Raw genomic sequence first — 24,925 nt, 5'->3', positions numbered from 1 at the left:
GATAATGTGTGTGTGTGTGTGTGTGTGTGTGTGCACGTTCTGTCTGAAGCATGTGAAAGGACCTGCATTATTCTGCCTGGCAACAAACGCACCAATCAGAACGCAGCGCTGATGTTTGTGCTCCGTGTGTCGCTCTGGTCCCGTCATGATCGTCCGGTGTCTGAAGTGTCTGAGTTCAGTTCTGTTGAACAGAGAGCGGGGCGGCACTGATACGATACTGGTATCGAATATTGGCACCGATACTGATAAATGATCTGTATCGGGTTTGGGTCCATGTTTATCAGACGATTTACAGGCGGAGTTTGTCCCAGTGTTTCATGTTTAAAGTCGTATGAAGCTGTTCAGTCCAGACAGACACTGGTATCGCTTAAGATCAAAGTATCGATTAGTCAAAGTATCGATATCAGGCCTGAAAAAGCTGAATTGGTGCCTCCCCGTCTCTGAGTTTGTCCCGTTTCTGTCCCGTGTCTGTGTTCACACATCAGGTCTGCTCTGGAGGAAGGTTGTGGGTCAGATTCCTGAAACGGGTCACACGTGGAGTTTGCATGTTCTCCCTGCGTCCTGGGTTCACATGTTTTTTTAATAAGTCAAAACCTCCAGCGAAGGTAGTCCTGAAGTCACTTTAGGACGGGTCAAATGCAGGTTTAACCCAGAGACACTGGAGGACGGGTCAAATGCAGGTTTAACCCAGAGACACTGAAGGACGGGTCAAATGCAGTGGACACATTGGGTCCTGTTTATTTTTCAGGTTTTGAGGTTTCTTCTTCTTTGTTGTTTGTGATTGATCCTGAAGCAGTTCTGTTCAGTCCTGTTCTTCGGTCGGTGCCACAGCTGCCCCGGGGCAGACGGACGCAGAGGCGGCTGCCGTGTGTCGTCTCTCTCTGGGTCAAAGGTCGATCCTTCTTCACGGTCAGACTGAAGACAGGGGGCGCTAACTGTTTGTCCAGTGTTTGTGTCGTGGCTGATCTGTTTGTCTAATGCATGAGCCAGTGTCCAATACATCCTCTACCTCTCTCTCTCACAAACTCTCTCTCTCCTCTCCCTCTCTCTCCTCTCTCTCTCCCTCCCTCTATGACTGTCTCCTCTCTCTCTCCTCTCCCTCTCTGACTCTCTCCTCTCCCTCCCTCTCTGACTCACTCCTCTCTTCTCTCCCTCTCTGACTCTCTCCTCTCTCTCCTCTCCCTCTATGACTCTCTTCTCTCCTCTCCCTCTCTGACTCTCTCCTCTCTCTCCTCTCCCTCTCTGACTCTCTCCTCTCTCTCCCTCTCTGACTCTCTCCTCTCCCTCCCTCTCTGACTCACTCCTCTCTTCTCTCCCTCTCTGACTCTCTCCTCTCTCTCCTCTCCCTCTCTGACTCTCTCCTCTCCCTCTCTGACTCTCTTCTCTCCTCTCCCTCTCTGACTCTCTCCTCTCTCTCCTCTCCCTCTCTGACTCTCTCCTCTCTCTCCCTCTCTGACTCTCTCCTCTCCCTCCCTCTCTGACTCTCTCCTCTCTCTCCTCTCCCTCTCTGACTCTCTCCTCTCCCTCTCTGACTCTCTCCTCTCTCTCCTCTCCCTCTCTGACTCTCTCCTCTCTCTCCCTCTCTGACTCTCTCCTCTCCCTCCCTCTCTGACTCACTCCTCTCTTCTCTCCCTCTCTGACTCTCTCCTCTCTCTCCTCTCCCTCTCTGACTCTCTCCTCTCCCTCTCTGACTCTCTTCTCTCCTCTCCCTCTCTGACTCTCTCCTCTCTCCTCTCCCTCTCTGACTCTCTCCTCTCTCTCCTCTCCCTCTATGACTCTCTCCTCTCTCTCCCTCTCTGACTCTCTCCTCTCCCTCCCTCTCTGACTCACTCCTCTCTTCTCTCCCTCTCTGACTTTCTCCTCTCTCTCCTCTCCCTCTCTGACTCTCTTCTCTCCTCTCCCTCTCTGACTCACTCCTCTCTTCTCTCCCTCTCTGACTCTCTCCTCTCTCTCCTCTCCCTCTCTGACTCTCTCCTCTCCCTCTCTGACTCTCTCCTCTCTTCTCTCTCTCCCTCTCTGACTCTCTCCTCTCTCTCAGCCCACAGAGTGATTTCGGAGGAGAAGGGGCAGTGTTTCCGGGTGGTGTCTCCTCTCTCTTCTCCTTCTTCTTGCTCTCTGCCGATCCTTCGCTCCATCACCAAACAGATCTGCTGCTGCAGTCGGGTGGGGAAGGCCTGGGGGGAGGAGTGTGAGCGCTGCCCGCCCTTCGGATCAGGTCAGACACACTTTTACTTTCTTAAACCCGTCCTGTTCAAACTGTTCAGATGTTTCTCCAGGTTCTGGTCGTTTCTTCTCGTTTTTCCTCTGAAGTTTTATTTGGACTGATTCATGTTTGAGTTTAATCTTTAATTGACTATTTACAAGACGCCATTTTGTTGATCTGCCTCCATTTCACCTCCACCTGTACACGCCCACTGTGACACGCCCACTGTGACACGCCCACTGTGACACGCCCACTGTGACACGGCCACTTTGACACGGCCACTGTGACACGGCCACTTTGACACGGCCACTGTGACACGCCCACTTTCTAGTCTGATTTGACGGTCTTAGGGAGAGAGACTGGAGGTGACGCTGACACTTTCTCTCTGTTTCTGTGACTTGAGTCTTGTCTGAGTTTATCTGGAGAAAGTTGTTTTTCCTCCACACACTGATCTGTTGAATCCACTGGTCCAGATTCACCTGCTGCAGTGAGACATAGATCTGACTCGTCTGCAGAGTTGTGTGTGACACATTATTGTTGTGTATTAACTGGACTAACAGCAGCATGTAGAGTCTGAACAACAGGGGTCCTAGGATTGACCCCTGGGGCACCCCACAGGTCCAATTTGAACAAAGTACTCCCTGTTTTTTAGAGAGGACTTGAACCAGTTTAGTGCCGTACCACAGATGCCCTCCCAGTCCTCTATTAAGTGTTTGTACTTTAACCATTTTGACCTTAAACGTTTTCTTTACAGAGCGACATCCATCATGTTATAATGTTGTTCCCTCATCAAAAACACAAAAAGGTTTTATTCGTCATCCATGTTTGAGTAATCTAGAGATCTCTCGCTGATTGTGTTGTGATAGTGCTCTGAAGGTGGAGTGACTTAACACAGAGAGCAAATGGAGGGAGAACCTATAAAACATGTGAATAAGTGTTTTGTGTGAATATATCATTTTCAAAACAAAAGCTGCACACGTGTTTTGTGTTAGAGTTGAAGCCCCGCAGGAGTAAAATGCCTCCTCTTCTACATAATCTGATTTCTTGTGTCCCCAGCTGCGTTTAAGGAGATCTGTCCTGCGGGTCCTGGATACCATTACTCCGCCTCAGCGCTGCAGTTCAACCAGAGAGCCATAGAGCAGCTGGGCCACCGGGGGGCGCCACTGCTGCCATCCAACGCCACACACAGAGACGCTGCAGGTCACGCAAGCCAAATAAAATGATATCGCACGTTTGTATTGCACAAGTCAGATGGGCCTTGTTTACGCCGCACGAGGAAGATTAATCCCAGAGTGTCGGGTCGGGAGGGACGGGGGCTGGGACGGGCTGGGACGGGCTGGGACGGGCTGGGATCGCTCGCTCTGACTCATGACGTTTAGGGACAAGGGCAGCTGACATTGTAACAGAAACTATCCCATAAAATAAAACATACGCCATCCAAAAACGTAACATTTCTGACCTGTTTATAGCAACAGAAGCTAACACGTTACCGCGACAACCGGGGCTACGCGATCGCCTCCGTCCCGCCGACCTAAGAGTGTCCCTAACGTGCAGGAGAAATAACTCAAGTCGCGTTTTCGCCGTCAGCGCTGGACCCAAAACGCTCGATTGCGGCGTTTCGTCCGTTCACGTCTGACCTGCGCATCCGTTGTAGGGAGTATTATACCCTCTAAAGAGCGTAGTAATGGCGTCACGCTAGCATGCTAACAGCCCGCCGGTCTTGCTCCTTGGTTCGAGTAGAAAAACGGTTTAAAATCACACTGCCAAAAAAAAAAAAAAAACATCGCCAAAAAAGATCACGTACTCTAATATTTCGGCTACACTTTTTCCTTGAAGACATTGGTTCCTCACAGTCTTTTCAGGTTTTAATAATACGCCGGACAGTCCTTAACCCAATTTTAGTCGTTTCTTCGATCTCCTTGGATAGCAAAAGACGAAGTTGTTGTAGAAGCGAAGACGTTTGGCTGCTCGTCCAAGCCGCGGCTTGGACGAGCAGCCAAACGTCTTCGCTTCTACAACGATTTGTCCGGTTGACGGATTCAAACTTCGTCTTTCGCTCTGGATCAGACCTGGACGACTCCTTAGATGTTTTCTCTGCGCGATGCCGATGATTTGACCCTTCGCGAACCGACAAACATCTATTGGTTTGGTTAAATCCAGGTGGCGACTTTTTTTTTTAGGCCAGGACTTGTAGATGCAGACGACAATTTAAACCGTTTTTGCGATATTAAACCGGACAAAAAAAACGGACTTTAATTATCTTTTTCCGAATCGTCAGGACAACAGTTGTGGAATAATCTTGCAGAAAAGTCACACATCTTTTCCTCCGCTCGTGTCTCCAGGCTTCGGTCCTGGTTCTGGTCTGGTCCAAACAAGACCCAGTCCTCCTCAGTCCAACAGTCTCCCGAATCCGTCTGATCCGAGGAAACAGAGTCCACCTGAACCTCCAGAGTCCAGAGTGAGACCAGGATCAGGACCTGCCTCTCCTCAGAGCAGTCAGAGACAAGGCCATGGCTCCTCCTCCTCCTCCTCTGTCTCCTCCTCCTCTGTCTCCTCCTCCTCTGTCTCCTCCTCATCTTTGCCCACGTCTCGGGACAAACCTCAGAATCCAAGACCATCTCCTCCAGGACAAGGTACAGTCTCATGTCACACTGAAGCTAACGCACCTGTGAGTTAAGGTAAAGGAGCTAGAAGACAAAAAAGAAGAAGAAAAGATCGTCTGAAAACTCAAGAAAAAAACACAAAAGTGATTTAAAGCACGTTTTCAGGAGGGTGTGGTCAGTCCGAGCTCATGGTCCTGTTTAGAGTTTGATTTTACACAAAGAGGTGAAAGTGACTGAAAAACTGCTGGCTAAAGCTAATGCTAATGCTAATGCTAGTGCTAATGCTAGCTGTGATGTTATTTGAGAGGGACTTGTCTGACAGCTCAAACCGCCTCACCTGTTGTACTTCAGGTAAGTAAGATAAGTGTTAAAACAAAGCTCAGATTGAAGTCTAACACAGCTTCAGACAGAGCAGTGCCTCCGGTTAGCATCACCCCTCCAGGGAGTATAACGCTGAGTTCTACAGTTTCATTATCTGACCTCAGTCCAGTGGTTGCTTGTCGCTCTTTGATGACGTCACACTTTCTTCAGGAGTCGTCCGCGCGCCTTCCCGACCCGAGCAGGCAAGGCCCCGCCCCCAGAGCCCCGTCACCACGACAACCACGAGGCGCCCGACCACCACGTCCACGCGGCCCCCCAGAGTCCCCAGTGAGTACCGCACTTTGACCAACAAACCTTCGAGCGGACAGGGAGTGACGTCACAACACACTGTCCCGCCCACAGGTGCAGTGGGGGCGTGTCAGGCCAGACCAGGTGTATGTGGGCGGGGCCTGTGCGTGAATCAGCCATTGGGGAGGCACAGCTGTGTGTGTCACTATGGATACGAGCTCAACGCGCTCAACACCAGCTGTCAAGGTCAGAGGGTGTGATGTCATCGTCTCAGGGGGGCGGGGCATAAATGAAACACAGATGTGGACGTGTTTAAATGTCCTCAGACACGGACGAGTGTAGACGGAGCCCCTGTGGTCCTCACGCTCGCTGTGAGAACAACCCCGGCAGCTACAGGTGTGTCTGTCACCATGGATACAAGCTCCGAGGACTCACCTGCACAGGTACGGCACACCTGCATACAGATACACACAATACACACACAATACACACAATACACACAATACACACACATATAAAACACACACAGGTGAGACAGGAACAGAACAATAGGACAGGACAGGTAAGACGGCAGGAGAGGACAGGTAAGACGGCAGGACAGGACAGGTGAGACGGCAGGAGAGGACAGGTGAGACGGCAGGAGAGGACAGGTGAGACGGCAGGAGAGGACAGGTAAGACGGCAGGAGAGGACAGGTAAGATGGCAGGAGAGGACAGGTAAGACGGCAGGACAGGACAGGTAAGACGGCAGGACAGGACAGGTAAGACGGCAGGAGAGGACAGGTGACACGGCAGAAGAGGACAGGTGAGACGGCAGGAGAGGACAGGTGAGACGGCAGGACAGGTAAGACGGCAGGAGAGGACAGGTATGTCGGCAGGAGAGGACAGGTAAGACGGCAGGAGAGGACATTAATTAGTTGAACATAAAGACGTCTCAGTACGAGTCCGTGCGTTTCCTGAAGCTGTGGACGTCTCCGGTAAAAACGTCCAAACTGACGGTGTTTGTGTTTCAGACGTGGACGAGTGTGAGGACCCTCTGCTGTGTCCGGGACAGGAGTGTGTGAACTCTGCAGGGTCCTACAGCTGTGTGACCTGTAGGGCGGGGTTTGGACTACTGCACCGACGCTGTACAGGTACTACAACTACTACAACTACTACAACTACTACAACTACTGCACCGACGCTGTACAGGTACTACAACTACTACAACTACTACAACTACTGCACCGACGCTGTACAGGTACTACAACTACTACAACTACTACAACTACTACAACTACTACAACTACTGCACCGACGCTGTACGGGTACTATAACTGCTCTTACCACTCGTACTACCATGACCCGTCCCTCTGGTCCCTGTGAGTGTGTACAGGTCAGTACTTTCAGCCCTTTGGCGTGTACTTCACGTGAATGTGACATGTTTTTCCTCAGACATCGATGAGTGTCGTCAGGCGCCCTGCACCAACGGACACTGTGAAAACACTCCAGGAAGTTACCGCTGCATCTGTCGCCACGGATACCGCCTCAGCAACAACACCTGCTCAGGTAAATGCACAGAGAGTACACGGATATGAACATTTAAATACTATGTACATGTATTTCCTCTCACACGGAGCTGCCCTCTGTATCTTTATAGACAGTGTTACTCGTATCTTCTTAGTATGTTCTCAGTATGTTCTCAGTATGTTCTCAGTATGTTCTTAGTATGTTCTCAGTATGTTCTCAGTATGTTCTTAGTATGTTCTCAGTATGTTCTCAGTATGTTCTTAGTATGTTCTCAGTATGTTCTTAGTATGATCTTAGTATGTTCTCAGTATGTTCTTAGTATGTTCTCAGTATGTTCTTAGTATTTTAGTATGTTCTTAGTATGTTCTTAGTATGTTCTTAGTATGTTCTTAGTATGTTCTCAGTATGTTCTTAGTATGTTCTCAGTATGTTCTTAGTATTTTAGTATGTTCTTAGTATGTTCTTAGTATGTTCTCAGTATTTTCTTAGTATGATCTTAGTATGTTCTCTGTATGTTCTCTGTCCATGTGTGTTTCAGACATAGATGAGTGTGCTGACCCGTCTCAGTGCCCAGGACAGATGTGTGTGAACTCTGTGGGCTCGTACAGATGTGTGTCCTGTCGCCATGGATACAGACTCCACAACAGACAGTGCATCGGTAAATAACCCACAGAGAGGAGGAGAGGAGGAGGAGGAGGAGGAGAGGAGGAACGAGGAGAAGAGGGGAGGAGGAGAGGAGGAGGAGGAGAGAGGAGGAGGAGAGGAGGAACGAGGAGAGGAGGGGAGGAGGAGGAGGAGAGAGGAGGAGGAGAGGAGGAGGAGAGGAGGAACGAGGAGAGGAGAGGAGGAACGAGGAGAGGAGGAGGAGAGAGGAGGAGGAGGAGAGGAGGAGGAGAGGAAGAACGAGGAGAGGAGGAGAAGAGGAGGAACAGAGGAGAGGAGGAACAGAGGAGAGGAGGAACAGAGGAGAGGAGGAGGAGAGGAAGAGGAGTAGAAGAGGAGAAACAGAGGAGAGTAGGAGAAGAGGAGGAACAGAGGAGAGGAGGAAAAGCGGAGAGGAGGAACAGGAAAAGAGGAGAGGAGAGGAGGAGAAGAGCAGAGGAGGAACAGGAGAGGAACAGATGAGGAACAGAGGAGGAGAAGAGGAACAGAGGAGAAAAGGAGGAGCAGAGGAGTACACTATCAGTCTGAGCTCTGGTTTAAAGCCAACAAGAATTGTACTTTTACTTATACTTTCACTTGTACTTTTACTTATACTTTTATTTATACTTTTACTAATACTTTTACTTATACTTTCACTTGATATAGCGGCGTTAAGTGATGATGTCACTTCCGGGTCCAACCAGAAGCTTCACGTCTGATTTTGAGCTTTGGTTTTGTTTTTTATTCGACAAAAATAGACAGTTACTTTTCAACCGAGTTTAACCACAAACTGTATCAAATATGTGATGTAGAAATAATCTGTGGATTATCAGTGTGTGTCTCACTCACTGCAGTCACCGCTAACGCTAGCTTAGCCTAGCCTAGCTTCTTACCTGAAACTCCCTCGTCCACGTTCTGTCACAGTTATAACCGTAGATCCATGCTTATAAACGTGTTCGCTTTAAACGATTCAACCTCTTTTTAACGTGAGAGGAAACTGTAAAATGTTCATTGTTTTTAATCAGCGGATGGACCAGGAAGTGACATCACACCAGGAAGTGACATCACACCAGGAAGTGACATCACACTAAACTTGTATCACACAGAACGGACTCTTGTAGCTTTAAGTCGTGTTCTACGGCTGTTCCCTCGTCACAGACACTGGAGTTTGTGTTTTGTTTCATTCACACACGTTTGAGTTCCACCTGGTGATGTCATCAGGTGGTTGTTTTCAGGTTAACAGTAACACGGGCCCTTTAATAAACCCCGGTCGAGCGACAGCAGCTCAAGCGTTTCTCTCTTCTCTTTTTTCAGTCTTTTTTGTTTCAAGTCCAGTGGTGATTGTGAAATTGAAATGTTTCTCCATCTGGAAGTCATTTTGAATCTGAAGGAACTGGACGATGTCTCGGGTCGTTACATGTGTACGCCGCGTTTGTTTTAATCGATTTGGGAGCTTCGTCTTCGGCTCCGCCCCCTAGCGATAATGCTGCCCTGTGATTGGTCTGATTGTCGCCCGTGTTCTCGTGTTTCAGACATAGACGAGTGCGAGGAGAGGAGGCCGTGTCCTGGACAGAAGTGTGTGAACTCTGAAGGATCCTACAGCTGTGTGTCCTGCTCAGAAGGATACAGCTCTGTCAACGGAGTCTGCACCGGTGAGGAGGAGGGGAGGAGGCGCACAGGAGAGGAGGGGAGTGTCTGAAGAGGAATAACACACTAGTACAAGGAGGAGGAGGGGAGGAGGCGCAGAGGAGAGGAGGAGTAACACACTAGTACAAGGAGGAGGAGGGGAGGAGGCGCAGAGGAGAGGAGGAGAGTGTCTGAAGAGGAATAACACACTAGTACAAGGAGGAGGAGGGGAGGAGGCGCAGAGGAGAGGAGGAGTAACACACTAGTACAAGGAGGAGGAGGGGAGGAGAAATAAGACACCAATACTAGGAGGAGGAAAAGAGGAGGCAGAGGAGAGGAGGAGAGTGTCTGAGGAGGAATAAGACACCAATATTACTGCAGATATGGAACAGAAGAAAGGAGGAGAGGAGCAGAGGAGGAGCAAATGGAGCAGAGGATGCTCAGGAGAGGACTAGAGGAGAGGGTCAGAGGAGAAGAGGAGGAGCATCGGGAGGGTCGGAGTAGCAGGGGACAGAGTTGGAGCAGAGGAGGTGCAGATGGGGCAGAGGAGGTGCAGATGGAGCAGAGGAGGTGCAGATGGGGCAGAGGAGGTGCAGATGGGGCAGAGGAGGTGCAGATGGGGCAGAGGAGCAGGAGATGGGGCAGAGGAGGTGCAGATGGAGCAGAGGAGGTGCAGATGGGGCAGAGGAGGTGCAGATGTAGCAGAGGAGGTGCAGATGGGGCAGAGGAGGTGCAGATGGGGCAGAGGAGGTGCAGATGGAGCAGAGGAGGTGCAGATGGAGCAGAGGAGGTGCAGATGGGGCAGAGGAGGTGCAGATGGGGCAGAGGATGTGCAGATGGCGCAGAGGAGGTGCAGGTGGAGCAGAGGAGGTGCAGATGGAGCAGAGGAGTCACTGTGGTCGTGTGTTTCAGACATAGATGAGTGTGCTGACCCGTCTCAGTGCCCGGGACAAACTTGTGTGAACTCTGTGGGCTCGTACAGATGTGTGTCCTGTCGCCATGGATACAGCGTCCGCGACGGCTCCTGTCATGGTAAGACATGGACACGCCCACAGACACGCCCACAGACATGGACACGCCCACAGACATAGTCATGCCCACAGACATGGACACGCCCACAGACATGGACACGCCTCTGGCCTGGTGCAGTTTGTTTAAAAGTCTCATCATCTAAAGCTGCAGCATCACATGAATCAAAATGAGTTTTACATCAAACGAACGTCCTACAACCTCCTCTCTCTCCGTCACATGTCCATGATGCTCTCTCTACCTCTTTCTGTCTCTCTTTCTCTTTCTCTCAGACGTAGACGAGTGTCAGGAGTCTGGCTCGTGTCCGTCTCACTCTCAGTGTGTGAACACTCTGGGCTCCTTCAGATGTGACTGTGCTCCAGGATACAGACCAGGCCCGGGACGCTCCTGTGCAGGTGAGAGGTCAGGGGTCAGGGCTGCAGGGTGAGAGGTCAGGGGTCAGGGCTGCAGGATGAGAGGTCAGGGGTCAGGGCTGCAGGCTGAGAGGTCAGGGCTGCAGGATGAGAGGTCAGGGGTCAGGGCTGCAGGATGAGAGGTCAGGGGTCAGGGCTGCAGGCTGAGAGGTCAGGGATCAAGACTGAGAGGTCAGGGGTCAGGGCTGTAGGGTGAGAGGTCAGGGGTCAGGGCTGTAGGGTGAGAGGTCAGGGCTGCAGGGTGAGAGGTCAGGGGTCAGGGCTGCAGGGTGAGAGGTCAAGGGTCAGGGCTGCAGGGTGTTAGACTCTGCGGTCAGTGCACGGTGTGAGCCCGGGGTCTCAGGAGGTTCTCTCATGTTCTCTGTTCTCCTCAGACATAGACGAGTGCCTGCAGGGGGCGCTGTGCTCTGGAGGAGACTGTTTAAACACTCCAGGCTCCTTCAGCTGTGTGTGTGCGCAGGGCTACAGCCTGAGCCACAACAAGACGCTCTGCAACGGTGTGTAAGAGTCTCTCCTCCTCGTGTGTAAGAGTCTCTCTCTCTTCCTCGTGTGTAATAGTCTCTCTCTTCCTCGTGTGTAAGAGTCTCTCCTCCTCGTGTGTAATAGTCTCTCTCCTCCTCGTGTGTAATAGTCTCTCTCCTCCTCGTGTGTAAGAGTCTCTCCTCCTCGTGTGTAATAGTCTCTCTCCTCCTCGTGTGTAAGAGTCTCTCTCTTCCTCGTGTGTAATAGTCTCTCTCTTCCTCGTGTGTAATAGTCTCTCTCTCTTCCTCGTGTGTAATAGTCTCTCTCTTCCTCGTGTGTAATAGTCTCTCTCTTCCTCGTGTGTAAGAGTCTCTCCTCCTCGTGTGTAAGAGTCTCTCCTCCTCGTGTGTAATAGTCTCTCTCCTCCTCGTGTGTAATAGTCTCTCTCCTCCTCGTGTGTAAGAGTCTCTCCTCCTCGTGTGTAATAGTCTCTCCTCCTCGTGTGTAAGAGTCTCTCTCTTCCTCGTGTGTAATAGTCTCTCTCTTCCTCGTGTGTAATAGTCTCTCTCTCTTCCTCGTGTGTAATAGTCTCTCTCTTCCTCGTGTGTAATAGTCTCTCTCTTCCTCGTGTGTAATAGTCTCTCTCTTCCTCGTGTGTAATAGTCTCTCTCTTCCTCGTGTGTAATAGTCTCTCTCTTCCTCGTGTGTAATAGTCTCTCTCTTCCTCGTGTGTAATAGTCTCTCTCTTCCTCGTGTGTAATAGTCTCTCTCTTCCTCGTGTGTAATAGTCTCTCTCTTCCTCGTGTGTAATAGTCTCTCTCCTCCTCGTGTGTAATAGTCTCTCTCTTCCTCGTGTGTAATAGTCTCTCTCTTCCTCGTGTGTAATAGTCTCTCTCTTCCTCGTGTGTAATAGTCTCTCTCTCTTCCTCGTGTGTAATAGTCTCTCTCTTCCTCGTGTGTAATAGTCTCTCTCTTCCTCGTGTGTAATAGTCTCTCTTCCTCGTGTGTAATAGTCTCTCCTCCTCGTGTTTAATAGTCTCTCTCTTCCTCGTGTGTAATAGTCTCTCCTCCTCGTGTGTAAGAGTCTCTCCTCCTCGTGTGTAATAGTCTCTCCTCCTCGTGTGTAAGAGTCTCTCCTCCTCGTGTGTAAGAGTCTCTCCTCCTCGTGTGTAAGAGTCTCTCCTCCTCGTGTGTAAGAGTCTCTCTCTTCCTCGTGTGTAAGAGTCTCTCCTCCTCATGTGTAATAGTCTCTCCTCCTCGTGTGTAAGAGTCTCTCCTCCTCGTGTGTAAGAGTCTCTCTCTTCCTCGCGTGTAATAGTCTCTCTCTCTTCCTCGCGTGTAATAGTCTCTCTCTTCCTCGCGTGTAATAGTCTCTCTCTTCCTCGCGTGTAATAGTCTCTCTCTTCCTCGCGTGTAATAGTCTCTCTCTCTTCCTCGTGTGTAATAGTCTCTCTCTTCCTCGTGTGTAATAGTCTCTCTCTCTTCCTCGTGTGTAATAGTCTCTCTCTTCCTCGTGTGTAATAGTCTCTCTCTTCCTCGTGTGTAATAGTCTCTCTTCCTCGTGTGTAATAGTCTCTCCTCCTCGTGTGTAAGAGTCTCTCCTCCTCGTGTGTAAGAGTCTCTCCTCCTCGTGTGTAAGAGTCTCTCCTCCTCGTGTGTAATAGTCTCTCTCTTCCTCGTGTGTAATAGTCTCTCTCTTCCTCGTGTGTAATAGTCTCTCTCTTCCTCGTGTGTAATAGTCTCTCTCTTCCTCGTGTGTAAGAGTCTCTCTCTTCCTCGTGTGTAATAGTCTCTCTCTTCCTCGTGTGTAATAGTCTCTCTCTCTTCATCGTGTGTAATAGTCTCTCTCTTCCTCGTGTGTAATATTCTCTCTCTTCCTCGTGTGTAATAGTCTCTCTCTCTTCCTCGTGTGTAATATTCTCTCTCTTCCTCGTGTGTAATAGTCTCTCTCTTCCTCGTGTGTAATAGTCTCTCTCTTCCTCGTGTGTAATAGTCTCTCTCTCTTCCTCGTGTGTAATAGTCTCTCTCTTCCTCGTGTGTAATAGTCTCTCTCTCTTCCTCGTGTGTAATAGTCTCTCTCTTCCTCGTGTGTAATAGTCTCTCTCTTCCTCGTGTGTAATAGTCTCTCTCTTCCTCGTGTGTAATAGTCTCTCTCTTCCTCGTGTGTAATAGTCTCTCTCTTCCTCGTGTGTAATAGTCTCCTTGTTTCTCAGACATAGACGAGTGCCTGAGGTCGGGGGTGTGTGAAGGTGGTCACTGTGTGAACTCTCAGGGCTCCTATCACTGTGTGTGTGACCGAGGCTACAGCCCGAGCCCCGAGAGGAGCCACTGTCTGGGTAATACTCTGACCTATGACCTCTGACCCCAACTCTGACCTCCTCTGTCCCACTTTGACTCACCATGACCCAGCCCCGAGAGGAGTCTGGTTACAACCACTACTGCTACTACTACTACTACTACTACTACTACTACTACTACGTCTGTCTGGGGAACACTGACCCGTGACCCCAGTCTGACCCACGCTGACCTCTGACCCCTGTTGTTCCTGTCCAGATGTGGATGAGTGCGTGTCGTCTCGGGGTTCTGTCTGTGGAGCTCAGCGCTGTGAAAACACCATCGGCTCTTTCCGCTGCCTCAGCTCCTGTCAGCCCGGATTCACCGTGTCCCCCACCGGAGAGTGTGTGGGTGAGTGTGGGAGGGCATCTGGCACACGGGGAGGGCATCTGACTCTAATCCTTCTCTTAAGGACTGCTGCATTATACTGTGGGAGTGTAGAGTGTGACACTAGGATCAGATCAGGTTTAGTCACTGTTTTGTTTCTCTTCACAGCATCAGCGTCTTCCTCGGACCACTCCTCCTCTTCAGGCTCCTCCCCCTCTGCTAGAGGCTCCTCCCACTCCACTTCAGGCTCCTCCCCCTCTGCTAGAGGCTCCTCCCACTCCACTTCAAGCTCCTCCCCCTCTGCTAGAGGCTCCTCGCACTCCTCTTCAGGCTCCTCCCCCTCTGCTAGGGGCTCCTCCCACTCCTCAACAGACTCCTCCCACTCCTCTTCTAGCTCCTCCCCATCTGCTAGAGGCTCCTCAACAGACTCCTCCCACTCCCCTTCCAGCTCCTCCCCCTCTGCTGGAGGCTCCTCCCACTCCTCTACGGGATCTTCCTCCTCCCCAGACGTCTCCTCACATTCTGGCTCCTCCCGCTTCTCTACAGGATCCTCCCACTCCTCTTCAGTCTCTCACACCTCAGGCTCCTCCCCCTCTGTTGGTTCTTCTGTTTCTCGCTCCTCTCCCTCCTCCCCTCTCCCAGACGCCTCCTCTCTCTCCCCAGACGCCTCCTCTCTGCCCTTCTCCTCTCTGCCCCCTGGTGTCCGTGGCGAGCTCCGCGAGTGTTACTATGACCTGGAGAGTGGCGTTTGCAGCGTTCTCTCGTCCAATACGACCGCTCAGGAGTGCTGCTGTACCGAGGGGCGGGGCTGGGGGCGGGGCTGCGTCTACCACACCTGTCCCCTCCCACACACAGGTGAGACCAGTGACATCAGCAAGAGCCACATCACACTTTTCTAATGTCGTTTCCTCGTCACACACAGACCTGGAGTTGTGTTTTGTTTCATCCACATGTTTAACACACAAACCTGCACATTTAGGCTGAGTTCTTCCCTCAAACTGAAAACACTGTTCCACCTTGTGATGTCATCATGTGGTGATACAGGAAGTGCTCCACTGTGTTTTTAAACTCCACACACCTTCACTAGAATCAATTGGATTATTTCACTCCTGGAATTGCCGATCTCTACTGAACTAAGGGTAAAAGGAGCTGTTCACTTGAGCCGTTTTCACAACAAAGACGTGAGAGTTGTCAAAGAGTTTAAGACGTGAGATTAATGTGACGAGTTTGTGGAGCCGAAACCGAAAATAATAATAAGATGGTTTATACATCCAAACAAGTGTAATATTATATTTGCGGTTGATTTCAGACGAGTTCCAGAGTCTGTGTCCAAACGGCCGAGGATATGTGACCACCGGACCAGGAGCCTCCGACTACAGAGGTCAGTCCTGGTTCAGTCCTGGTTTAGTCCTGGTTCAGTCCTGGTTCAGTCCTGGTTCAGTCCTGGTTTAGTCCTGGTTTAGTCCTGGTTTGGCCCTAGTTCAGTCCTGGTTCTGTTTCAGATGTGGATGAGTGTAAGCGTTTTGGTCCTGAGGTTTGTAAGAGCGGCGTCTGTGTGAACAACATCCCCGGCTTCAACTGCTACTGCTCCAGTGGATACACCTACAACCGCACCCTGCTGGAGTGTGCGGGTAACAGCAACACACAACCAACCCACACAACTGACCTTAAACAACCGACTCACACAACTAGACCTCACACAACTGACCTTACACAAACACACATACAGACAACCAACCTACAACCGGACCCTGCTTGAGACACACACACTAACGTCTGTGTGTCTCAGATCATGACGAGTGTGAGGAGGACACTAACGTCTGTGTGTCTCAGATCATGACGAGTGTGAGGAGGACACTAACGTCTGTGTGTCTCAGATCATGACGAGTGTGAGGAGGACACTAACATCTGTGTCTCATGACGAGTGTGAGGAGGACACTAACGTCTGTGTCTCATGACGAGTGTGAGGAGGACACTAACGTCTGTGTGTCTCAGATCATGACGAGTGTGAGGAGGACACTAACATCTGTGTCTCATGACGAGTGTGAGGAGGACACTAACGTCTGTGTCTCATGACGAGTGTGAGGAGGACACTAACGTCTGTGTGTCTCAGATCATGACGAGTGTGAGGAGGACACTAACGTCTGTGTGTCTCAGATCATGACGAGTGTGAGGAGGACACTAACGTCTGTGTGTCTCAGATCATGACGAGTGTGAGGAGGACACTAACGTCTGTGTGTCTCAGATCATGACGAGTGTGAGGAGGACACTAACGTCTGTGTGTCTCAGATCATGACGAGTGTGAGGAGGACACTAACGTCTGTGTGTCTCAGATCATGACGAGTGTGAGGAGGAGAGCTGCTCTGGGGGTCTCTGTGTCAACACTCAAGGCTCGTTCTACTGCAGCTGCCCCCACCCTCTGGTCCTGGATGAAACCCAACGCAACTGTGTCAACGACACACAACCAACCCTGGGTACAACTACAGCCCCTGGGGCTCTGCTGCTCTGGTTCAGTCCCGGTTCAGTCCCGGTTTAGTCCTGGTTCAGTCCTGGTTTAGTCCTGGTTTAGTCTTGATTCAGTCCTGGTTTAGTCCTGGTTTAGTCCTGGTTTAGTCTTAATTCAGTCCTGGTTTAGTCCTGGTTTAGTTCTGGTTCAGTCCTGGTTTAGTCTTGATTCAGTCCTGGTTTAGTCCTGGTTTAGTCCTGGTTTAGTCTTGATTCAGTCCCGGTTCAGTCCCGGTTTAGTCCTGGTTCAGTCCTGGTTTAGTCCTGGTTTAGTCCTGGTTCAGTCCTGGTTTAGTCCTGGTTTAGTCCTGGTTTAGTCCTGGTTTAGTCCTGGTTTAGTCTTGATTCAGTCCTGGTTTAGTCCTGGTTTAGTTCTGGTTCAGTCCTGGTTTAGTCTTGATTCAGTCCTGGTTTAGTCCTGGTTTAGTCCTGGTTTAGTCCCGGTTCAGTTCCGGTTCAGTCCTGGTTTAGTCCTGGTTCTGTCCTGGTTCAGTCCTGGTTCAGTCCTGGTTCTGTCCTGGTTCTGTCCTGGTTCTGTCCTGGTTCAGTCCTGGTTCTGTCCTGGTTCTGTCCTGGTTCAGTCCTGGTTCTGTCCTGGTTCTGTCCTGGTTCAGTTCCGGTTCTGTCCTGGTTTAGTCCTGGTTTAGTCCTGGTTTAGTCCTGGTTCTGTCCTGGTTCAGTCCCGGTTTAGTTCTAGTTCAGTCCCGGTTCAGTTCCGGTTCAGTCCTGGTTTAGTCCTGGTTTAGTCCTGGTTTAGTCCTGGTTTAGTCCTGGTTCAGTCCTGGTTCAGTCCTGGTTCAGTCCTGGTTCAGTCCTGGTTCAGTCCTGGTTCAGTCTTGGTTTAGTCCTGGTTCAGTCCTGGTTGCTCTGTCTCCTCAGATGAGAATGTCTCCCTCTGCTGGCAGCATGTGAGCGCTGACCTCTTGTGTCAGTCTCTTCTTCTCGGGGCTCAGCTCAGCTTCAGTGACTGCTGCTGTTTGTACGGAGACGGCTGGGGCCTGGAGTGTGCGCTGTGCCCCCGGCCTGATACTGGTGAGTACTACTACTACTACAACTAGTACTAATACTACTACTAAAACAACCAGTACTACCACTACGCTAACATGGCGTGTTGGTCGGGTGCCTCTGGTCCGTCTGTTGAAGACGGGGGATTGGAGGGCGTGTTCTCACTCTTCAGTCCCCGTGTCACACAGGAGGAGCTCAGCGTAGAGCCACTGCTCCTCCATGTGAAGAGTAGGCAGATGAGGTGGCTCAGGTTTCTGCTCTGGGCATGTCCCACCTGAGTCCCTGCTCTCACTGCTGCCTCCGGCCACAGCCCCGGAGGCGTCTGTGGGGCGTCTGTGGGGCGTCTGTGGGGCGTCTGTGGGGCGTCTCTGGGCTGTCTCTGGGGCGTCTCTGGGGCGTCCCTGGGGCGTCTCTGGGGCGTCTCTGTTGCAGGTGGATTTGATGAAGTGCACTTTACTTTAAACTCATGACCTCCACAAGAGCCTGTGTTGAAATGTTTGTAAAACCACGCCCTCTGCTGTTTCCTCAGAGGACTACGCCCGTCTGTGCAGCACAGTGCACTCTCCACTTTACCCTGAGCCTTTCCCAGACCTCGGGACCAGACCAGGATCTAGAGCTGAACCTCCCAGAGAAGGACTCACAGGTGACCGTTACAGTGTCTGTAGAGGGGAGAGAGAGTGCATTATGTGAATGAGACTGTGTAACGCTGAATGTCTCCCCCAGTGCCGTACTTCCCTCCCTTCTCCTCAGAGCTGTATCCTCCGGCTCTGGACTATGACGACTCCGCTCCTGTGGGGGGCAGCAGAGGGCGGTACGACCCTGGATATGGCCCTCCGTACGGGTGAGTCACACTTCACTCACACCATCGTCTCAGGCTGCAGTTTAGACTGTTCTCCTCTGGGCGGCGACATGGAGCTACATTTACTTGAGTCTCTGTGGGACGATTAATCCGTCTGAATCAAGAGGATGTAGATCTGTAGGTAAATGTCGGCCATCTTGGATCCCTGTTTAACCTTTAACCTTCTGTTTTCTTCTTGTTCCAGAGGAGGATACTTCCCAGAACCAGACTACAATCCCGATTCTCCTTATAGTCCAGATGGGTCCAGGTTTAGTCCAGATGGGTCCAGGTTTAGTCCGGATGGATCCAGGTTTAGTCCGGACGGGTCCAGGTTTAGTCCGGACGGGTCCAGCTTTAGTCCAGATGGGTCCAGGTTTAGTACGGACAGGTCCAGATTTAGTCCGGATGGGTCCAGGTTTAGTTCGGACTCCAGACCCTTCCTCGTCCCTCCTGACCCCAGATCTGAGGAGGCCTTCGAGGTCCAGACTCCGCCCGCTTCAGACGGGTTCTACCCAGAAACCAGAGAAGAGGACTGGAGAAGATTCCCCCCATTCACCAGACCTGGACCAAGAAGAGTCTACGACAGTCAGTACATCAGACCTGGTTCAGACCTGGTTCAGACCTGGTTTAGACCTGGTTTAGTCCTGGTTTAGACCTGGTTTAGACCTGGTTTAGACCTGGTTTAGTCCTGGTTCAGACCTGGTTCAGACCTGGTTCAGACCTGGTTTAGTCCTGGTTTAGACCTGGTTTAGACCTGGTTTAGACCTGGTTTAGACCTGGTTTAGTCCTGGTTCAGACCTGGTTCAGACCTGGTTCAGACCTGGTTCAGACCTGGTTCAGACCTGGTTCAGACCTGGTTCAGACCTGGTTCAGACCTGGTTTAGTCCTGGTTTAGACCTGGTTTAGACCTGGTTTAGACCTGGTTTAGTCCTGGTTCAGACCTGGTTCAGACCTGGTTCAGACCTGGTTCAGACCTGGTTTAGTCCTGGTTTAGACCTGGTTTAGACCTGGTTTAGTCCTGGTTCAGACCTGGTTCAGACCTGGTTTAGACCTGGTTTAGTCCTGGTTTAGACCTGGTTTAGACCTGGTTTAGACCTGGTTTAGTCCTGGTTCAGACCTGGTTCAGACCTGGTTCAGACCTGGTTCAGACCTGGTTTAGTCCTGGTTTAGACCTGGTTTAGACCTGGTTTAGACCTGGTTTAGTCCTGGTTCAGACCTGGTTCAGACCTGGTTCAGACCTGGTTCAGACCTGGTTTAGTCCTGGTTTAGACCTGGTTTAGACCTGGTTTAGTCCTGGTTCAGACCTGGTTTAGACCTGGTTTAGACCTGGTTTAGACCTGGTTTAGTCCTGGTTTAGTCCTGGTTTAGTCTTGGTTTAGACCTGGTTTAGACCTGGTTTAGACCTGGTTTAGACCTGGTTTAGTCCTGGTTTAGTCCTGGTTTAGTCCTGGTTTAGTCCTGGTTCAGTCCTGGTTTAGTACTTGTTTAGTCCTGGTTCAGTCCTGGTCTAGTCCTGGTTTAGTCCTGGTTTAGACCTGGTTTAGACCTGGTTTAGACCTGGTTTAGTCCTGGTTTAGACCTGGTTTAGACCTGGTTTAGACCTGGTTTAGTCCTGGTTCAGACCTGGTTCAGACCTGGTTCAGACCTGGTTCAGACCTGGTTCAGACCTGGTTTAGTCCTGGTTTAGACCTGGTTTAGACCTGGTTTAGTCCTGGTTCAGACCTGGTTCAGACCTGGTTCAGACCTGGTTCAGACCTGGTTCAGACCTGGTTTAGTCCTGGTTTAGACCTGGTTTAGACCTGGTTTAGACCTGGTTTAGACCTGGTTTAGTCCTGGTTCAGACCTGGTTCAGACCTGGTTCAGACCTGGTTTAGTCCTGGTTTAGACCTGGTTTAGACCTGGTTTAGACCTGGTTTAGTCCTGGTTCAGACCTGGTTCAGACCTGGTTCAGACCTGGTTCAGACCTGGTTTAGTCCTGGTTTAGACCTGGTTTAGACCTGGTTTAGTCCTGGTTTAGTCCTGGTTCAGACCTGGTTCAGACCTGGTTTAGACCTGGTTTAGTCCTGGTTTAGACCTGGTTTAGACCTGGTTTAGACCTGGTTTAGTCCTGGTTTAGTCCTGGTTTAGTCTTGGTTTAGACCTGGTTTAGACCTGGTTTAGACCTGGTTTAGTCCTGGTTTAGTCCTGGTTTAGTCCTGGTTCAGTCCTGGTTTAGTACTTGTTTAGTCCTGGTTCAGTCCTGGTCTAGTCCTGGTTTAGTCCTGGTTTAGACCTGGTTTAGACCTGGTTTAGACCTGGTTTAGTCCTGGTTTAGACCTGGTTTAGACCTGGTTTAGTCCTGGTTTAGACCTGGTCTAGTCCTGGTTTAGTCCTGGTTTAGACCTGGTTCAGACCTGTTTTAGTCCTGTTTTAGTCCTGTTTTAGTCCTGGTTTAGTCCTGGTTTAGTCCTGGTTCAGTCCTGGTTTAGTCCTGGTTCAGTCCTGGTTCAGTCCTGTTTTAGTCCTGGTTCAGTCCTGGTTTAGTCCTGGTTTAGTCCTGGTTCAGTCCTGGTTTAGTCCTGGTTCAGTCCTGGTTCAGTCCTGTTTTAGTCCTGGTTCAGTCCTGGTTCAGTCCTGTTTTAGTCCTGGTTCAGTCCTGGTTCAGTCCTGGTCTAGTTCTGGTCTAGTTTTGGTTCAGTCCTGGTTTAGACCTGGTTCAGTCCTGGTTTAGTCCTGTTTTAGTCCTGGTCTAGTCCTGGTTTAGTCCTGGTCTAGTCCTGGTTCAGTCCTGTTTTAGTCCTGGTTTAGTCCTGTTTTAGTCCTGTTTTAGTCCTGTTTTAGTCCTGGTTTAGTTCTGGTTCAGTCCTGGTTTAGTCCTGGTTCAGTCCTGGTTCAGTCCTGGTTCAGTCCTGTTTTAGTCCTGGTTTAGACCTGGTTTAGACCTGGTTTAGACCTGGTTTAGTCCTGGTTTAGTCCTGGTTCAGACCTGGTTCAGACCTGGTTTAGACCTGGTTTAGACCTGGTTTAGTCCTGGTTTAGACCTGGTTTAGACCTGGTTTAGACCTGGTTTAGTCCTGGTTTAGTCCTGGTTTAGTCCTGGTTTAGACCTGGTTCAGACCTGGTTTAGACCTGGTTTAGACCTGGTTTAGTTCTGGTTCAGTTCTGGTTTAGTCCTGGTTCAGTCCTGGTCTAGTCCTGGTTTAGTCCTGGTTTAGTCCTGGTTTAGTCCTGGTCTAGTCCTGGTTCAGTCCTGTTTTAGTCCTGGTTTAGTCCTGTTTTAGTCCTGTTTTAGTCCTGGTTTAGTCCTGGTTCAGTCCTGGTTCAGTCCTGGTTCAGTCCTGGTTTAGTCCTGGTTCAGTCCTGTTTTAGTACTTGTTTAGTCCTGGTTCAGTCCAGTCTGGTTTGTCTCTGGCTCAGGGCGTTTCGAGGCGGTGGAGGAGGACTGTGGGATCGTTGACGGTTGTGTGAACGGTCGGTGCATCCGCGTCGCCGAGGGTTACACCTGCGACTGTTACCATGGATACGAGCTGGACCTGACCGCCATGACCTGCACAGGTGAGACGCCAAACCTGAGGAAAGCTTAGATTTTATTTGTCAAATAATAATTTCCGTTACATCAGAGGAGTTTACTGGTTGCTCGGTAACAGCCGTAGAATTCTCACGAGATTTATCAGAAATGACTGATCTGTCACCGAGGGGCGGGGAAACTCAAACCAGAGTCCCAGGTCAACAGGTCGAGTCCTCAGGTCCAGTGTCAGGGAAGGAGGACGGGAACAGCACTCAGGACAAAAGAGTCCCCCCTCTGTGTCATGTGTGTCCTGCAGCATCACAGCAGCCTCCAGGGGGCGCCAGGTGAAGTCTGGACACAACAGAAAAGCCTCGTCTAAACCTCTGTCTCCGCTGTGTTTTCTCTGCAGCGTCGTCTGCCATATCTGGTACGAAGCCTGTTGCACCGGTGTAAAAAGTCTGTAGCATTTCAGAGCTAGCTGGTTAGCGTAGGTAGCTCCATTCAGGGTCGCCATGGAGACAGGAAAAACAGAACTGACTGCACAAATCCAGTCGTGCTTCTGTCATTTGAGCTGCTCACGCTCCACTTTTTAGCTGCTCAAAATCCCCAAATATCACGTTTAAAAATTAAAGATACAGATTAAAAAAGTTTAAAAACTGCTCAATGTGCCAGCCGGTCAGCCACAAGAGCAGTTGACCACAGAATCCTGTTGCATCTGTTTCTTGTGTTTCAGACGTAAACGAGTGCGAGGGCGGCGTGCGGCTGGAGTTTCCCTGTATAAACGCTCGCTGTGTGAACACGGAGGGATCTTACCGCTGCGTGTGTCGCCGCGGATACGTCCTGTCCAACCGCCCCAACTACTGCGTGTCCGCCTGAGCCACAGCGCCCCCTGCAGCTCACAGACCAAACTACTGTGCCACCGCATAATCACCAAGTCCCATTTTGCCCACAGACGCTAAAAGGATGTGAGAATGCTAGCTGCTAGCTTAGCCTGGGAACATTTCCGTCACGTCAGATCAGAGTTTAGTTCTGAAGCAGCCATGTTGTTTGTCTGACGGACCCTGCGCTTCTCTGATTGGCTCGTCCACCCGTCAATCACACCCTGAACCCCACACGACACAGTTTTGTAGTTTTCTTTGACTGTAATCTAGAGACAGCCACCGGGGGGAGACACTGAGATGTAGGGCACAGTTAATGCCCCACAGACAAAGGATCACGCTCATCTAAATGTGCAGAGACTGGGGCCCAGACTTCACCACCAGGGGGAGCTGCAGGATCCTTTTCTCACAAACAGCATGCGCCCCTTCTGGTTTCACACGGTACTGCAGCTACTTTCAAAACAAACACAACAGGATTCACTCCAAACCAAAACCAAACGTGTAAACGACACATTTTTCTGACCCACGCGAGGGCAGAGGGGCTTTAACGGCGTCACGGGCAGTTTATTCAGGTGAAAAGCTACGCAATACGGCTTTAAAACACCAGCAGAAACTAAGATGTGCCTTTAATGTTGTGTAAAAATGTAATTTGTTTTTGTTTATTATTACCATGCACTGTGGAGTTTATCACTGTTTATTCCAATGAAATTAATGATATTTGCACAAGTTTCATGAGAACAACATAAATTACAGAAAAATAACATCGTCTGGTCTCGTTTTTGTGAGAAATGTCTTTAAATAAATCCTAAATATTGATCCAGTAGAAATACAACATTTACAAAACTCTGCCCTTGTGTCGTTTGGCAAAACACTTGACACCAAATGTACAAACTGGGGAAATCAGACAATCGATAAAACGACTAAACCGAGAGTCACAACCTTCAGAATGATCTTAAGAGACAAAAACAGGTCCAATCAGGACTAAACCAGGACTAAACCAGGTCTAAACCAGGTCTAAACCAGGTCTAAACCAGGTCTAAACCAGGACTAAACCAGGACTAAACCAGGTCTAAACCAGGACTAAACCAGGTCTAAACCAGGTCTAAACCAGGACTAAACCCACTTTTAACCCAGGTTAAACCAGGACTTACCCAAATACGAGTCAATACCCATTTGAGTTTCCATCCATCCATTTTCTTCCTCTTTCCCGGGGCCGCAGGGGCAACAGTCTAAGCTGGGACTCCAAGACTTCCCTCACCCCAGACACGTCCTTCAGCTCCTCCAGTGGGCCCTCAAGGTGTTCCCAGACCAGAGAGACATAGTCCCTCCAGCGTGTCCTGGGAATGCCTTCTCCAGATCCACAAAACACATGTGGACTGTGTCAAACTCCCATGAGCCTCAAGGACCCGATGGAGAGTATAGAGCTGGTCCAGTGTTCAACGACCAGGACCAAAACCACACTGCTCCTCCTGAATCCGAAGTTTGACTATTGGATGGATTCTCCTCTCCTCTCCCTGGAGTAGACCTTCCCGGGAAGGCTGAGGAGTGTGATTCCCCTGTAGTTGGAACACACCCTCTGGTCCCCCTTCTTAAACAGAGGGACCACCCCAGTCTGCCAGTCCACAGGTACTGTCCCCGACCCCCACACGATGTTACAGACACGTGTCAGCCAAGACCCACAACATCCAGAGACTTGAGGTACTCAGGACGGATCTCGTCCACCCCCGGAGTCTTGCCACTGAGGAGCTTTAACCACCTTAGAGACTTCAGCCAGGTCCATCTCTGAGACCTCAGGGTGATGGACGAGTCCACCTCCGAGTCTCCAGTCTCTGCTTCCTCCTGTGAAGACATGACAGTGGGATTGAGGAGATCCTCAAAGTCCTTCCACCGCCCGACAACATCCCCAGTCGAGGTCAGCAGTTCTCCGCCCGCTCTGTAAACAGTGTTGGTGAAGCACTGCTTCCTCCTCCTGAGGCGTCGGACGGTTTGACAGAATCTCTTTGAGGGCGTCCGATAGTCCTCCTCCATGGTCTCCCCGAACTCCTCCCAACCCTGAGTTTTTGCCTCCGTGACAGCACGAGCCACGGTCACAGAGGCAAAAATTCAGGGCCCCCTGGTACTCATCAGCTGCCTGAGGAGTCCCACGGGCCAACAAGGCTCGATAGGACTCCTCCTTCAGCCTGACGGCATCACTTACTTCCGTGACAAGCACCACAGACCTTTTGACCAGAGCTACAAGCAGCCACACCGGCAATAGAGGTGGAGGACATGTCCCACTCAGAGTCCATGTCTCCAGCCTCCCCCGGGATCAGGGAGAAGTTCTCCCAGAGGTATGAGTTGCAGACCCTCTTGACTCCACCAGACGTTCCCACAGACCCCCATGATGCACTTGGGCCTGTCAGGTCTGTCCTTCCTCCGCCAACTGATCCAACTCACCACCAGGTGGTGCTCTACAG

At 50.6% G+C, this 24,925-nt stretch overlaps 1 protein-coding gene across 1 annotated transcript in view; it reads left to right on the top strand.

The window, feature by feature from the left end:
- Positions 1–23,211, top strand: part of LOC117379921 (latent-transforming growth factor beta-binding protein 1) — a 37,465-nt gene extending 14,254 nt beyond the window's left edge. The window contains exons 8-32 of the mRNA XM_055226276.1: positions 2,039–2,215; positions 3,260–3,403; positions 4,546–4,836; positions 5,338–5,454; positions 5,530–5,661; positions 5,742–5,858; positions 6,428–6,547; positions 6,849–6,962; positions 7,462–7,581; positions 9,098–9,217; positions 10,104–10,223; positions 10,493–10,615; positions 11,008–11,130; positions 13,309–13,431; positions 13,649–13,780; positions 13,925–14,611; positions 15,066–15,137; positions 15,259–15,387; positions 16,090–16,230; positions 17,141–17,293; positions 17,796–17,909; positions 17,990–18,107; positions 18,310–18,689; positions 21,501–21,638; positions 22,325–23,211. Of these exons, the coding sequence (XP_055082251.1) occupies positions 2,039–2,215; positions 3,260–3,403; positions 4,546–4,836; positions 5,338–5,454; positions 5,530–5,661; positions 5,742–5,858; positions 6,428–6,547; positions 6,849–6,962; positions 7,462–7,581; positions 9,098–9,217; positions 10,104–10,223; positions 10,493–10,615; positions 11,008–11,130; positions 13,309–13,431; positions 13,649–13,780; positions 13,925–14,611; positions 15,066–15,137; positions 15,259–15,387; positions 16,090–16,230; positions 17,141–17,293; positions 17,796–17,909; positions 17,990–18,107; positions 18,310–18,689; positions 21,501–21,638; positions 22,325–22,467 (4,148 nt within the window). The 3' untranslated portion in view covers positions 22,468–23,211. The remainder of the gene's footprint in view (positions 1–2,038; positions 2,216–3,259; positions 3,404–4,545; positions 4,837–5,337; positions 5,455–5,529; positions 5,662–5,741; positions 5,859–6,427; positions 6,548–6,848; positions 6,963–7,461; positions 7,582–9,097; positions 9,218–10,103; positions 10,224–10,492; positions 10,616–11,007; positions 11,131–13,308; positions 13,432–13,648; positions 13,781–13,924; positions 14,612–15,065; positions 15,138–15,258; positions 15,388–16,089; positions 16,231–17,140; positions 17,294–17,795; positions 17,910–17,989; positions 18,108–18,309; positions 18,690–21,500; positions 21,639–22,324) is intronic.
- Positions 23,212–24,925: the final 1,714 nt, after the last annotated feature.

The sequence above is a fragment of the Periophthalmus magnuspinnatus genome, chromosome 13 (assembly GCF_009829125.3).
Source record: "Periophthalmus magnuspinnatus isolate fPerMag1 chromosome 13, fPerMag1.2.pri, whole genome shotgun sequence".
NCBI classification, from domain to species: Eukaryota; Metazoa; Chordata; class Actinopteri; order Gobiiformes; family Gobiidae; genus Periophthalmus; species Periophthalmus magnuspinnatus.
This window is presented reverse-complemented; position numbering and strand designations above follow the sequence as displayed.